At 38.7% G+C, this 13,360-nt stretch overlaps 1 protein-coding gene across 4 annotated transcripts in view; it reads right to left on the bottom strand.

The window, feature by feature from the left end:
- Positions 1–13,360, bottom strand: part of ARHGAP26 (Rho GTPase activating protein 26) — a 202,397-nt gene that overhangs the window by 107,485 nt on the left and 81,552 nt on the right. For all 4 annotated transcript variants that reach the window (XM_072146118.1, XM_072146119.1, XM_072146117.1 and 1 more), the window contains exons 12-13: positions 9,190–9,226; positions 101–166 (exon numbers count right to left, since the gene is read on the bottom strand). In XM_072146118.1, the coding sequence (XP_072002219.1) occupies positions 101–166; positions 9,190–9,226 (103 nt within the window). The remainder of the gene's footprint in view (positions 1–100; positions 167–9,189; positions 9,227–13,360) is intronic.

Here is a 13,360-nt window from a genome sequence, read left to right as displayed (position 1 = left end):
AGGTGAGAGACAAACAATGTAACAAGACATCTGTGTAGCCGAGATCATTAAGTTGACCTAAGCTTTATGCCATCTGTTGTAAAGTGGCACACGTGCTCACCTCTTGTTTCCACAGCTTGGATACACTTCCGGATGATGCTGAAGCCAATATTATCCAGCTGGGCAACTACAATGAAAGATAGAGTGTTTAAATGTATCAGACATCATTGTCATTCAGGTGAAATAATTAAACGTTCAGGTGACGTAATGAAATCACTTATAAACATTTGCAACAAAATAACTCACTGACAATATGTAAAATATGACAGGCATAAAAGTGCACCATGATACCAGTGTAATTGCTTAGCACCACATGGTGTAGATACTTGTGCTTTTCTAAGCATAACCAGTTTCCAAACCAGCGATAACAATGTTTGATCCAGGATAATCAGAAGACCCTCTGGCACTAGAGACTTGAAAGTGCTAGAGCAGTGATGGCGAACCTTTTAGAGTTCGAGTGCCCAAACTGCAACCCAAAATCCTGCTTATTTATCGTGAGGTGCCAACCAAAAATTAAAGCAGTAACTTATTGCTCCTTGTTCAACAACTTTCAATCATATTTACCTCCTGAGGACAGCAACACAGTAGAAAGATGGAAAATGTTCATCATTTTACCTTCTTTCCAGTTTCTCTCTGTACACAGAGAATCGTGGGGCCTGCAAGAGGTCCTCTAAAGATAATTTGACCCTGTCTAATTCTTACTCTTCCTACAGTCCCAAGTAGCGAAGTATCAAAATATGACTGAAAGCAGTATCTTTTAAGTTTCTTGCAACTGCAGGAAGATTCTTTGAGTCTTGTCTGGTGTGGTGGGACGATGGCCTGGGTGCCCACAAAAAGGCCTCGGAGTGCCACCTCTGGCACCCGTGCCATAGATTCACCACCACTGTGCTAGAGTAATGTTGAGAAGCTGTGTGCTCAGAGGTAAACTTGGTCATAGGATACCTTTGAATGCTTTTGTCTCGCTCTCAAAAACACAGTGGGTGTTGCCCAACAATACAATTTTGATGACCGATAAGGCAACCTGATGTTGGACAAAGAAATCTTAAGATGTACCAAGTTATCATACATTTGGTGCATATTTAGACTGTCTGCTCTGTATTTATATAATCAAAAATAGACCATAAAAAGGTGTTACAAAGTTTTAAGTAATTCTCAATAAACTCTGTATGTTTAATAAAATTTAAAAAAAAAATGCCATAGAGGAGTAGTAGTAGTGCCTCCTTGGCAACAGTTTATCTCTCTGTTGAAATCTGTATTCCAGCCTATAGAGGCTGGTAACCTGCTTTGGTCTAATCTCCTTGTGTTTATACAGCTGTTAATAGATCTGAGCAGTGAGGAGTAACCCTTACTTCCCCAGATCTGCAATAATAATAATAATAATTATGATAATAATAATAATCCTTATTTATATAGTGGCATCATATTCTGTTGTGCTTTACATAATATAGTAATCGTAGTATTCTATGAGCATGCTTTACTAACAGGAGAAGAACAATTCTGTTAGAAGATAATGATTGTAGAATACTAACGGGAAAAGAGCAAAAAGGGTTAAAACTCACTCCTCAGAGAAGTGTAAAAAGCACAGGGAGAGGAAAAAAAAATAAACCTGTTGTCTAGATATAGATATGTGGCTGGCGGTTGGGCAGCTTAAAAAACTTTAAGGCTACATTCACACTAACGTATGGGCGACGTATATACGGCCGATATACGTTCCCCATAGGCAGCAATGGGCGCACGGCACCCTACGGGAGCGGTACGGTGCCGCACACGTGCGGCACCGTACCGTTCCGTACCCGGGAAAAAGATAGGACCTGTCCTATCTTTTCCCATAATACGGCGCAGTGCGCCATAGGTTGCTATGGAGAGGGGCGGGGGTGAGCTGCACTCACCTCCTCCTCCTCTCCCCGTACACTGCCGTTGCCCGCTACGGTACGGGCGGGCAACGGCAGTGTGAATATAGCCTAAAGTTGGTTTCTTTACTAGCGAAACAGAAGTACAAAGGAAAGAAGTACAAAAATTTAAAAAAAAAAAAAAATACCTTTACTCTTTAAATGGAAAAAGTAGCATCAGAAGCTGAGCACCACTGAAGGACAATGCCAACATTACAACTAAGCAAAGGCCATTCAACATGAGTAGTCATTGCCATGTAATGTGTACTGTATCTGAAGCCAAAGTATTTCACCTTCTGAGAGATCTCAAATGAAAATTCTGGAACTGTGATAAGTAATAACTACATATGACCAAATCTATTTGTCCCTGTGGAATAGCAATAGGATCTTATTACTTCCACAAACCAACCTCTATTATACTGGAGTGCTGCAAAGTGAAAGACTCGTCTGGGGAATTTATTAGAGGAAGATAAAATATTTATTTTGTATAAAATGATGATACCCTGAAGGCATTCAGCTCAGATTCTGAAAGCGAGATCTAAAACCGTCAAACTAATGAAATATAAGACTCAATTAAACACTTCAGTAGTTGGGAGCTCTCCTTGGGTTCGCCATTCTTACATATGAACATTACACAAGGTGAATACTCCTCTTGTGTATGCATATACTGAATAGGAATTAACGCTTGCAGGTATTGTACACCGTTGTCTGAAAGATATGAACTCGTCCTTTCTGATTTAAAGAACTGACTTGGCTCCCATGAAATACTTTGACTGCAAAGCTTCTTTTATTTTACAAATCATGAATTATGCTGTGTTACAGGCATTATATATTGGTACGCTACCATCACATCCCATCCTATCATCTGCATTACTCTCTTACAAAACATGGTACAATGTCCATCTTCCTCCCAACTTCTACCCAGACCATGTAGAAAAAATGGACCTATGGTATTCTAAAAAAAATTAAAATGGACCTATGGAATTCTAAACCAATGGGATAACCTTGTGTTCTAGGTGACCGTCCATCCAACTCCAATCAATTGTATGAATTGCATGAGGCAGGGATAGCTCCTATTCCCATTAGCAGCCCATAAATAAAGTTTTTGCTGAATTGTGTGTATTTGAAATAAAATGGGCAATGTTGCAGATCGCTCAAGATAAATACTAAAGAATAAAACAGGAAACTACAAGCAACATTCATTCTACAAAAGAGGACAGCACCAGAGTTGCTCTAAATAAAGTAACAAATTTGAGAAACATCCGTTTTGAAAAATCTCAGAGGCCCTTTTTAAGTTTTTTGCATTTCCATTTTTTACTCCCCACCTTCAAATATCTACAACTTTTCCATGGAATGAGCTGTGCGGTGGCTTGTTTTGATTGTAACAATTTGCACTTCATAGTGACAGTATTTAAAAAGGCGCAAAAAGAAAAAAAGGGAATTTGCGCCATATTCTTGTGGACTTGTCATTTGGGGCACACAGTAAAAGCTGTAAAATACATGTCTATTTCATTCTTTGGTATCCCCGTGATCGCACCGACCCAAATTTTTATATGTTTTCATACATTTACAAAAATTAAAACCTCCAATACAAAATAAAAATTCTTCATTTTGCCATCTTATGGCATTAATAACATTTTCATACTTCAGTGTACGGAGCTGTGCGTGGTGTCCTTTTTTGGGACTTTTGATGATGTTTTAAATGCTATAATTTTAAAGACTGTGACCTTTTGATCACTTTTTATAGCATTTTATTTTTTTCAAAATGGCAAAAAAAAAAAAAAGCCATTTTCGACTTTAGGCTCTATTTTTTTAGATCTGGGGTTAAACAACGGAAAAATCTGTTATTATGTTTTGATCAGACATTTTTAATTTTTTTTACTATCTTCAGCCCCCCCTAGGTACTTTAACCCTGGGTTGTCTGATTGATCCTATCCTACTAGAATATAGCAAAATATTGGATTTACACATCATCTATTACTATGTGCAAATTGCACACTAATGAACGTGTTAAAATCAGACAGCCTTGGGTCTTTGATCCAGGCTATCACAGCAACTGATCGCTGCCCCCGAAGACTTCACAGGGTGCAGCGATTTAATCCAATATGGCAGCTCCCATGCGCTGCCGGGATTTAAATGGCTTTTTTTTTTAACATGCTGGATAAACTTTCTGATTTCCTGGTTGATGGATCCAGTAAGGACAATAGGGTTTTTCATAAGCAGTGGAATAATTAGGAGAGGCAGGGCCCCATAGCAGACTTCTGAAGGGGACTTCTGCCAGCTTAAAAATATACATACATTACATTCGTATATACATAAACATACAGTTCACTCATACATACACATTTATACACACATATAGAGCATATGCACCTCACACATACAGTGCCATATACAGACATACAGCTTACATACACACATAACGTACTGTATTTATACACACCATACACCATATACACATACAGCATATACACATCACAGATACACACACACATAAACAATATGCAGCATAATATGTATATAATGGTGCTCATTCTTCATTCTTTAGTGTCAAGTCAGATGAGGGGGCCCCCTGACGCTGTGGGCCCAATAGCAGCTGCTACTGCTGTAGTTACGCCCCTGTTCATAAGTGAAATGCAAATAAAGACTCAATTTCTAACAAGCTATTAATATGATAGGTGTTAACTATAGAATCCATAGAAAGACATGGAAGCATGGATATCCTTTTATTAATGTAGATCTTTAGTCCTAATCTTCCAAAAATGTTTAGCAGCAGACAAGAAGTTTTTAGATCTATCCAGATGGGAAGGATGAGCCTAATTCCCATAAGCTTGTAACCAAAGACGTCAGCTTCCTGTTCAGCTCAGATCAAGAAAGGTCAGAGATTCTTTTGCAGTCTTGTACCCTTTTAATCGCAAGAAATAATATCTAATTAAATATCCAAGCAGCTTTTATCAGCTTCTAATTTGACTTTTAATGAGGCTCTTCAGGGACAAGAGCTTATATCTAGGAGCTTGTTTGCTAAGCTTCAGTACAAAAGATTTGACTTTATCTGTCTCCCTGGAGCCACAGCCTAATTCAGTAGAAGCTCGGCATTGCTGAAGACAACCGGCCTGCTCATGAATGCTAACACTTAGCCGTCTGTGCAGCCACAGCTCCTATATATAGTCTACTTCTGCCATACTCACTATTAATATAGGTGCAAAAACCAAGCTCATATCTGGAGAAGAAAAATGTGTGTGAACAAAAAAACAATATAAAAATATTTTCATTTATTTATAGACTTGGTTTAATTATCAATTTTTTGGAAACTAATTTTCCATGTATATATTGCATGTCTGTCTGCATTTATCTATTAGGTATGTAGTCATCTTCTATAGTAGTGTCTTGTATCCCTAAGATAAGCAAGCACCTTCATGTGGAAGTCATTTGAGAGGCCAATCACTTTAGTAAATGCTGGGTCTACATTATGTGTGTTTACCAGATTTACAGAGCAGTGGTCTTGTCTTCAATTACAACTTTTCTTCCCTATTACCATTATTTTCGTACCAAAAAGTTTCCTGTGAAACACCCTAAAAACAAAAACAAATTACTTATCTTTTACATGGACTTTGTTATGCGTTTAATTTCGGAGATTTCGATTGCGATGCTCTGTGTACAGTTCTGAGGAATATATTTGTGCCATTCCATTTACATAATATTTACAAGGGATAATGTTTCCACTGTAAAAAGTTACTTTTTCCCACCTCACCGGTGCACTAAACATTACTGGCTTGGCTTGGTTTCCTTATGAACCATATCCTGGGAACTAGAAGCTTGATCTATTAAAACAAACTGGCAAGTGATGCAATGATAATAAGACATTGCCCTATAAAACATTACCACCATTCTAGTAAAACTCGAGATTTATTGTTATGTGTCCAAGTTAAACTCACTATACAAATACCAAAATCTAGTTGAATGCAGCCGGTAGATGGCCTTACTGAAAAGTCTAGACAAAGTGTGGCAAACATGTTTCTAATAGTTATAATTGATCATCCAAATGCTACCTATGAGGTTATTTGAACATAAAAATGGCTTTTAAAAGGATTTTAAAATTATGAAAATAAGACTGAAGGGCTCCTCGCCCTTTAAAAGGAACCTGGAGCCCCACAGGCTAATTTAAAGCTTTTTATTCTTAAAAATAAGGGCATAAGAAGCTTAAAGAAAAATGGATCCTGCCAGAAGGACCAGTAAGTCAGTGTGTTTGGTTTACAATCCTTCATCCTGGTGGTAGATGTCTTTTAAGAAAACTGTTTAAACTCCTATAATAAATCTGACGTCAATAAAATACCATTCTCTTACGTTCTTTTAAAAGGTTTTTCTTAAAAACAAAACTATATGAATCTCTTTTTTGAAATTAATGAGCCAAGTAAAAAAGGTAATGCTTAATTTCTACCATTTAAAGAATGAACAATACCCTTCCAAAAAAAAAAAAAAAAAAATTAAAAATCCCTCAATTCCACCAGATTTGGATTTTTTCCAGCCTTTAATACAATAAACAGAATATTTTATCATGCCATTAGGGATAGTAATTTCTTTTGTAGGAAACAAACCCTTGTATGGCTCTGTAAATAGGAACATCAGAAAGGATTTTAGAAGAAGAGAAGAAAAAAAACTGAACTGCAAATATGTAAAAAGGACTGCAGCGTTGTAAGGTAAGGCAACCTGAGTAAAGTTGCCCCCCCCACCTTGTCAAATCAAACAAAATTGGTGTCAAACGTTTGTGCTACGTTTGTGCAGCAGAAATTTTCGTTTGTGCCGCTATCGTTTTTAAGATTTTAATGAAAGTTTCTAGAGGTCATCAGAGGTCAACCAGCCCCCCCACATCAAATAAAACTGGAACCGAACAATTCTGCTTCGTTTGTGCTGCTCAAATTTTTGTTTGCGCTGCTTTTGTTTTGAATATATGAACAAAAAATTTAAGTTCAAAAGTTCAACCAGCCCCCCCACATTAACCGAATCAAACAAAACTGGAGTCAAACATTAGTGCTGTTTGTGCCGCTATCATTTTTAATATATTCATACTTTTTTGCAGAGGTCATCAGAGTTCATTTCTTCCAAAGTACAATGTGTTTGTAAGCTCCCCCTGGTGATCAAGCCAGAGAAGTGTCACTAGATTTGTTTTTTACCAGTTCATCCTAAACACCTTAAACACCTGAACATACCTTAAAAATGATAGCGGCACAAACGAAAATTTTTGCTCCACTAACGTTTGACACCAGTTTTGTTTGATTCGGTTAATGTGGGGGGGGGGGGCTGGTTGAACTTTGAACTTAAATTTTTTGTTCATATATTCAAAACAAAAGCAGCACAAACAAATATTTGAGCAGCACAAACGAAGCAGAATTGTTCGGTCCCAGTTTTGTTTGATTTTGGCGATGTGGGGGGGGGGGGCTGGTTGACCTGTGATGACCTCTGGAAACTTTCATTAAAATCTTGAAAACTATGGCGACACAAACGTAGCAAACGTTTGACACCAATTTTGTTTGATTTGAACAAGGTGGGGGGGCCAACTTCACTCAGGTGGTAAGGCACCATGACTTGCAGGCCAAGGGACAACACCCAGCATGGCAATTTCAATCCTTAGATGCTGCCATGTTGATATTATGTTGAAATTAATTGAGATATTAATTGAGATATTAACCCTTTAACAACTTGGCCTTTTTTGTTTTTGTGTTTCCATTTTTCAATCCCCACCTTAAAAACTCCATAACTTTTTTTATTTTTCAATGTAAAGCGCTGTATAAGGGGCATGTTTAAATTGTACTTCCTAGTGACATTGTTTAATATTCTATGCTGTGTACAGGGAAGTGTGAAAAAAAAATCCAAATATCCAATCCAAACAACCCAAATATGGCAGAAAAAAAATGCATTTGTGCCTTTTTCTTGTGGGCTCAGTTTTTCAGATTTTCACTGTGTGCACCTGTCCTTTATTCTTTGGCTTTGTACAATCTCTGTGATTGCAAATTTATATAGGTTTTTTCATGTTTGAACAGATTAAAAATTTGATGAAAATTTAGAAATCATTTAAAATCTATCTTCCATGCATTACACTTTGAATTTATGAAAAAAAGAGGTTTCTGGCCACTGCCTAAACACTGGACTAATGATTGCCGTAATGTTTGTTGGAAGCTGAGACAGGCTTTAATGATATGAACCGAGAAAATTCAAGAAAAGGGCCAGCCAGTTGCTTAATGGGTGTATGTTGAAATATGCGGCTGTTTGTAGTTAGGAAAGCCTTTACAACAAAGTATTGCGCCAATATAAGCTACTAACAATAAGAAGATTTTTATGGCTAAAAGAAAAACATAATTAAAAACGGGAATGTCACAGATACAAGCCCCATGACTTGTGTTGGTCTCGGCTTGTGAACAGGGATTTCGCCAGCACAAAAGTACTTGAGTAACAAGGCCGGTGTGATCCCCCGTCCATGTGGCTTCTCTTAATTCCCACAAGCAGTTGTGAGTAACCAAGGACACTTGCGCTAAACACACTTGTGCCGGTGAGATTGCAAAAGCATCCTTGGTTATCTGCAATCTGATAACTTACATTTACAAAATATCACTTCTAACATACATAAACTTAAAATTAAAAAAAAAAAACCTATAAAATAGGCTGGTGGGAAGTGGAGGCCAGAATGTGGATGTGAATGTGGTGTTTAAATCGACTGTACATGATGTGTGCTGTTACTCAGGTTTTATGTTGTGTTTACTATGTACATTTCTCCATCATGCTTGATTTGATAAGGACCAAAAAGCAAGTTATTAAAAACAAAAAAACTTAAGAACAAACCGAAAACACTTATCTTTTACGCAACTCTAGGACTGTCTGTATTGTTTTTTTTACTTAAAAACTTTTCCCAAGGTCACCAAATAATAAAACATAAAATTTATTTTTCAACAGGCAATAGAGATATTGACATCCTGCTCTGCTCCCAGTCACTGTTAGGAGTCGAATGGCATGGCACCTGTACAGCCACTCAGTGGTTACATTTAAATTTGGTGTATTTTAGGTCAATTGACAATAGAAATTAGGAATATACACTCAAAAATATTTTCTTTCTAGTTTTTTTTTGGGGGGGGGGGGCAGCATTCACACAAATTTACAACTTTCAAGTGAATGAATGAGCAAAGTGATAACAGCTTATTCAATAGCCACAGAAATTAAATAAATAATGCTTCATTTTCACGTCTATAAAGGGGGTGTAAAATATACTTACATCCTTCACTTTGACTATCTTTGTTAGAATTGTAGACCTAAAAGTAAAAAAAATAAAAAATATTATTTGCAATTCTAGTGTTTGCATTAGCTTTATAAACATTCAACACTGCTCTAAAAGAATTATTACATTTTCAATGAAAAAAACAAAAACAAACAAAAACAGGCTTACATCGCACTAGGTGGAAATGGGACTGACACAGAGTACCTACCTATGACCCCTCCCCCCTTCCTCACATGCCCCAAAGTCCAAAAATGTGCCAAAAAATACATTTCAAATACATTTTATGTCCAAAAGTAGGACTTGTATAGGGAAGATAGACCGATGTGCAAAAGAGGGAAGGCCAGCAGGAACACCCCGACGTGCGTTTCGCACTGATGCTTCGTCAGGAGGAGCATCAGTGTGAAACACGCGTCGGGGTGTTCCTGCTGGCCTTCCCTCTGACTGCCTCCGTGCCCTCTTTACAATGCCTTTGGGTAAGCGTGACCTGCATTTCTGACATTTATCAGTACTGGATGGTACCTCCGGGTGACTGTATTGCTCTTTTGCACTTTCCTCGGATTCCCCTTATATTTTGACTTTCAGGAATCCCTTTTGGAAGTTGTTTATATGTATTATTTTGTTATCTGAATAAAGTATTACTATCATCTTTCTAAGCCCTTTTTCTTTGGTGTTTGTTAGTATTGGATTTTGTAGGGCGGTTGAGACTGCATATGGGGCCTTTTTTGGTTTTACATTGCACTAGCAAGTTTAAATCAGGATTCTGAATTCAGGGGTCCTTTCTGTCTGACATCATGGGATCATTTGCCGGGCCCCCACATCTGCATCCCCAGGGGGGGGTGAATCTGCGGGTGTATATACACACTACACAAAACAGGGCTGTGTTTGTTGAAATATGCTGTGAATTATTGCCACGAGTCAGGGTGGTGGTGGGGGTTAGGGGTGTTCGTGTGTTAGGGCAAAGATACATGGTACCATCCTTGTAAGGGCGGGAGTTAATCCTGTGAGGTTAGGGAGAGTGGATTCGGATTTGACTGACCCATCCCAAAACCTGATGGCTTCTGGATTATATACTTCTCCTCGCCCTTTGATTACCCGGGTACTTCCACTGATGTGCCTTACCAGTCCAGTTGTCGCATCGATTTTGCTTCTTATTTGGAGATATTGTTGCATAGTTATAGTGGCGTATTGGTTATCTATTTTGTGAACAGGTTTTTATTATGTACAAAATTAAATTCTCACTTCATTCCTGCTGTTGTTTCATAACATTGGCTAGTGAGAATAGGGCAATAAGGAAACACTCAAGATCTGTGGATCCATTCTCGGATGTAATACTGCTGCTGGTTTTATCAAGATGGAATAAATAAAGGATTTGTGTTTTTCAAATTTATCCCAGTGGATTTGCTGGTTCATTTTCCTCAAAATGTCCTCTTTAGATGTGCTGCCAGCACCTCAGCTCCTTGACCCATGCATCCCAGGTGAGTTGGATTATTTATCCAAAGATTTTGTAGCACAATTTAACCCTTGTTTTTCCATCTGTGTATACTTTTTTTGTTAGGCCATACTTTCATTTGTCACTGGTGCTCCCGAGACCCATGTCTCAGGCTCAACCGTCCCCGTCACCTTGGGCGTATGTGTGCTGACTCCCGAAGATTTAAAAGGGCCAGCGCACCGTTGATTGGGGCTAGCCATTCCCAGAATCCCTTATAATCCAGCCTCTCCCTGCACGACCAGACGGCTCTTTGTGCCGTATAGCCATTGAGAAAACTTGACCCTGATGCTCTGCGTTTCCTCTGTGGTTTCCTGTTGTGACCCCGATTCTGTTATTGACTCTGATCCTGTGCTGCCTGCCCTGACCTACCGCTACATCCCCGACTCCGATCCTGTGCTGCCTATCTGGACCTCCTGCCTGTATCCAGACCACGATTCTACACTTCGCCTTGGTTGACACCGCTCTGGTGGGCTCTGGTGAAAACCAGGTGCCACTTAGACTCTGCAGTGGTCTAGTGGGTCCACTACTCCTGGTGCCTGACATTTACCAAGAATCAGTTGGCCATACATCAGTGCTGAATGGTGTATGGCTATGTTCTAAGATTCTGGTGTAATCTGCTAGGATTACAATAGCTGGAGCTTAGAAATTTCCCAGTATCCCTTTTTCCAGATTGACATGGATCATGATAAACCAACAATAGCTTGAATAGCTTTCTATCCAAGTCTAGTCTATGGACAGGAATGACAAAATCTTGGACCTTTGGAAGGCTAGTCTCCGTGAAGTTGCTGGTTCCAATAAGCTGCCCAGCCCCTCTGCAATAAGTTGGCTGCATGTGTATGTGGTGAAAAAGTGGATTGCCCCACAAATTTGTCTTTTTCTTGTGTGTCTCTTCCCATTCTCATTTTACATATATTTTCATTTTTATTTGAGATTAAATATGTTTTAGCATTTTTTTTGGAGTTTTGAACAAGTAGCAATTACAATAAAATAAGAATAAGTGAAAATACTACTATAAATATGAATTTATACAGCAAAGTAGCTTTTGTATATGTCATGAACAACAAAAGACAGAATAGCCTAAACATTTTTTTTGTTCTATGAAAGTAAAACAGCAAGCCCATCATTCCCAAACTCCAGCAGATATGATCAAGGTACAACTGGAATACCGGTGGGTCCTCTAAGTAACCCAGGTTTAATCACAATAATATGGTTTTATCACAAATCACACATGACAATGAACAGTACTTGCAATGTAACCCCAATAGCATTACATCAGAAACATCCATTGTATAGATGAAGACTTATGTTCAACAAATACTACCATCAAAACCAAGTATAATACACCGGGAGTTCCTGTTGCTTTTGATAAGAAGGTGACTTCAGTCGACCTAAGATGTTACAAGCAAGCTTTCGGGACAGCTATGATCCCTTCATCAGGCATGGAGTCATCATAGCGGTCCCGAAAGCTTGCTTGTAACATCTTATATTTCAGTTAGCCATTAAAAGGTATCACAAGCTCAAGAAGGTGACTTTAATTGAGCAACAGGAATTTCTTCAACTGGCTAACACGATACAAAACTTTGGATCTATGAGTATGTGTCCCTGGTTTATTACAAGATTAAGACAAAATGACTGCGGTAAACGTCTTATTGTTGTTATCCAGGCCATCAGTGCTGCAGATTCCTAGGCTATCACAATGAGAAACATTAGCACAATTAGAAGAGTTGTTTTTTGGAGGAAGGGGGCCATAGAGGTGCAGTTTCAAAAGCAGGTGTGGCTCTTAACGGATGAGAACATATAATTGGGAGATGCTGCTCCTCAGACTGCATCTGAAACACTGAATGTGTGGACGCACCCTCAGTGTCCCTGGTTTATCCAGGCTGGATTTTGGTAGTAGATTTTCTTTAGTTTTCCAATACTATACATTAATCAAGTGGAGATTCATTACAGCCTACCTCTCCTGGACATTCATATTTATGTTATAATAATTCATTTTATTCTACTCCAAAACTCCCCCCCCCCCACTGTTTAACTAAACTTTATGGATTATTATATATAAAAGAGCAAGAAAGGCATCCTTAGCAATGTCTATTACTATATACATATTCCTAAAAAAGAACGCTATAGTCGGTGTCCATATGGCAGCCCATGACCTAGTTGCAGCCCTGTAAACCTTGTGCGCCACCCCCACTTACTGGAAATCTCCCAAGGACATCAGACAGAGTTTACTAAAAATACAATTGACCACCACCACAGTTCTGTTCCTGTCTGGGAGAGACATACAGTATATCTGGCAGAAGGAATGGAGATTATGTATAATACAGTTATTCTATGTTTAAGGTTTTATGTGAAATGCTAATTGATAATCACGGCAAAGAGAAGGAGTTGAAGTGGGATTTGTTAGCTGTGAGTAAATGTTTGATTTGGAATGCAGAGCAGCTGCGATGTGCGGTGATGTCACAGCCGCTCCGCGATTGGATAAGCCCGGAACAGATGTGTGCCGAATCTCTGCCAGAACAGACTGGAATCTAAACTCCTGCCAACCAATAGCACATGTACCAAGCAGGCTTACGTCTAGGGACACTGCCCATGCAACGGCACAGACAGACACAAGCAAGGAGGACGAAGGAAAACAGCCATAAAACCAGCTGATATCTCAATGTGGGTTTAAGCTATCAG

This window comes from Engystomops pustulosus, chromosome 4 (assembly GCF_040894005.1).
Source record: "Engystomops pustulosus chromosome 4, aEngPut4.maternal, whole genome shotgun sequence".
In the NCBI taxonomy this organism is placed as follows: Eukaryota; Metazoa; Chordata; class Amphibia; order Anura; family Leptodactylidae; genus Engystomops; species Engystomops pustulosus.
This window is presented reverse-complemented; position numbering and strand designations above follow the sequence as displayed.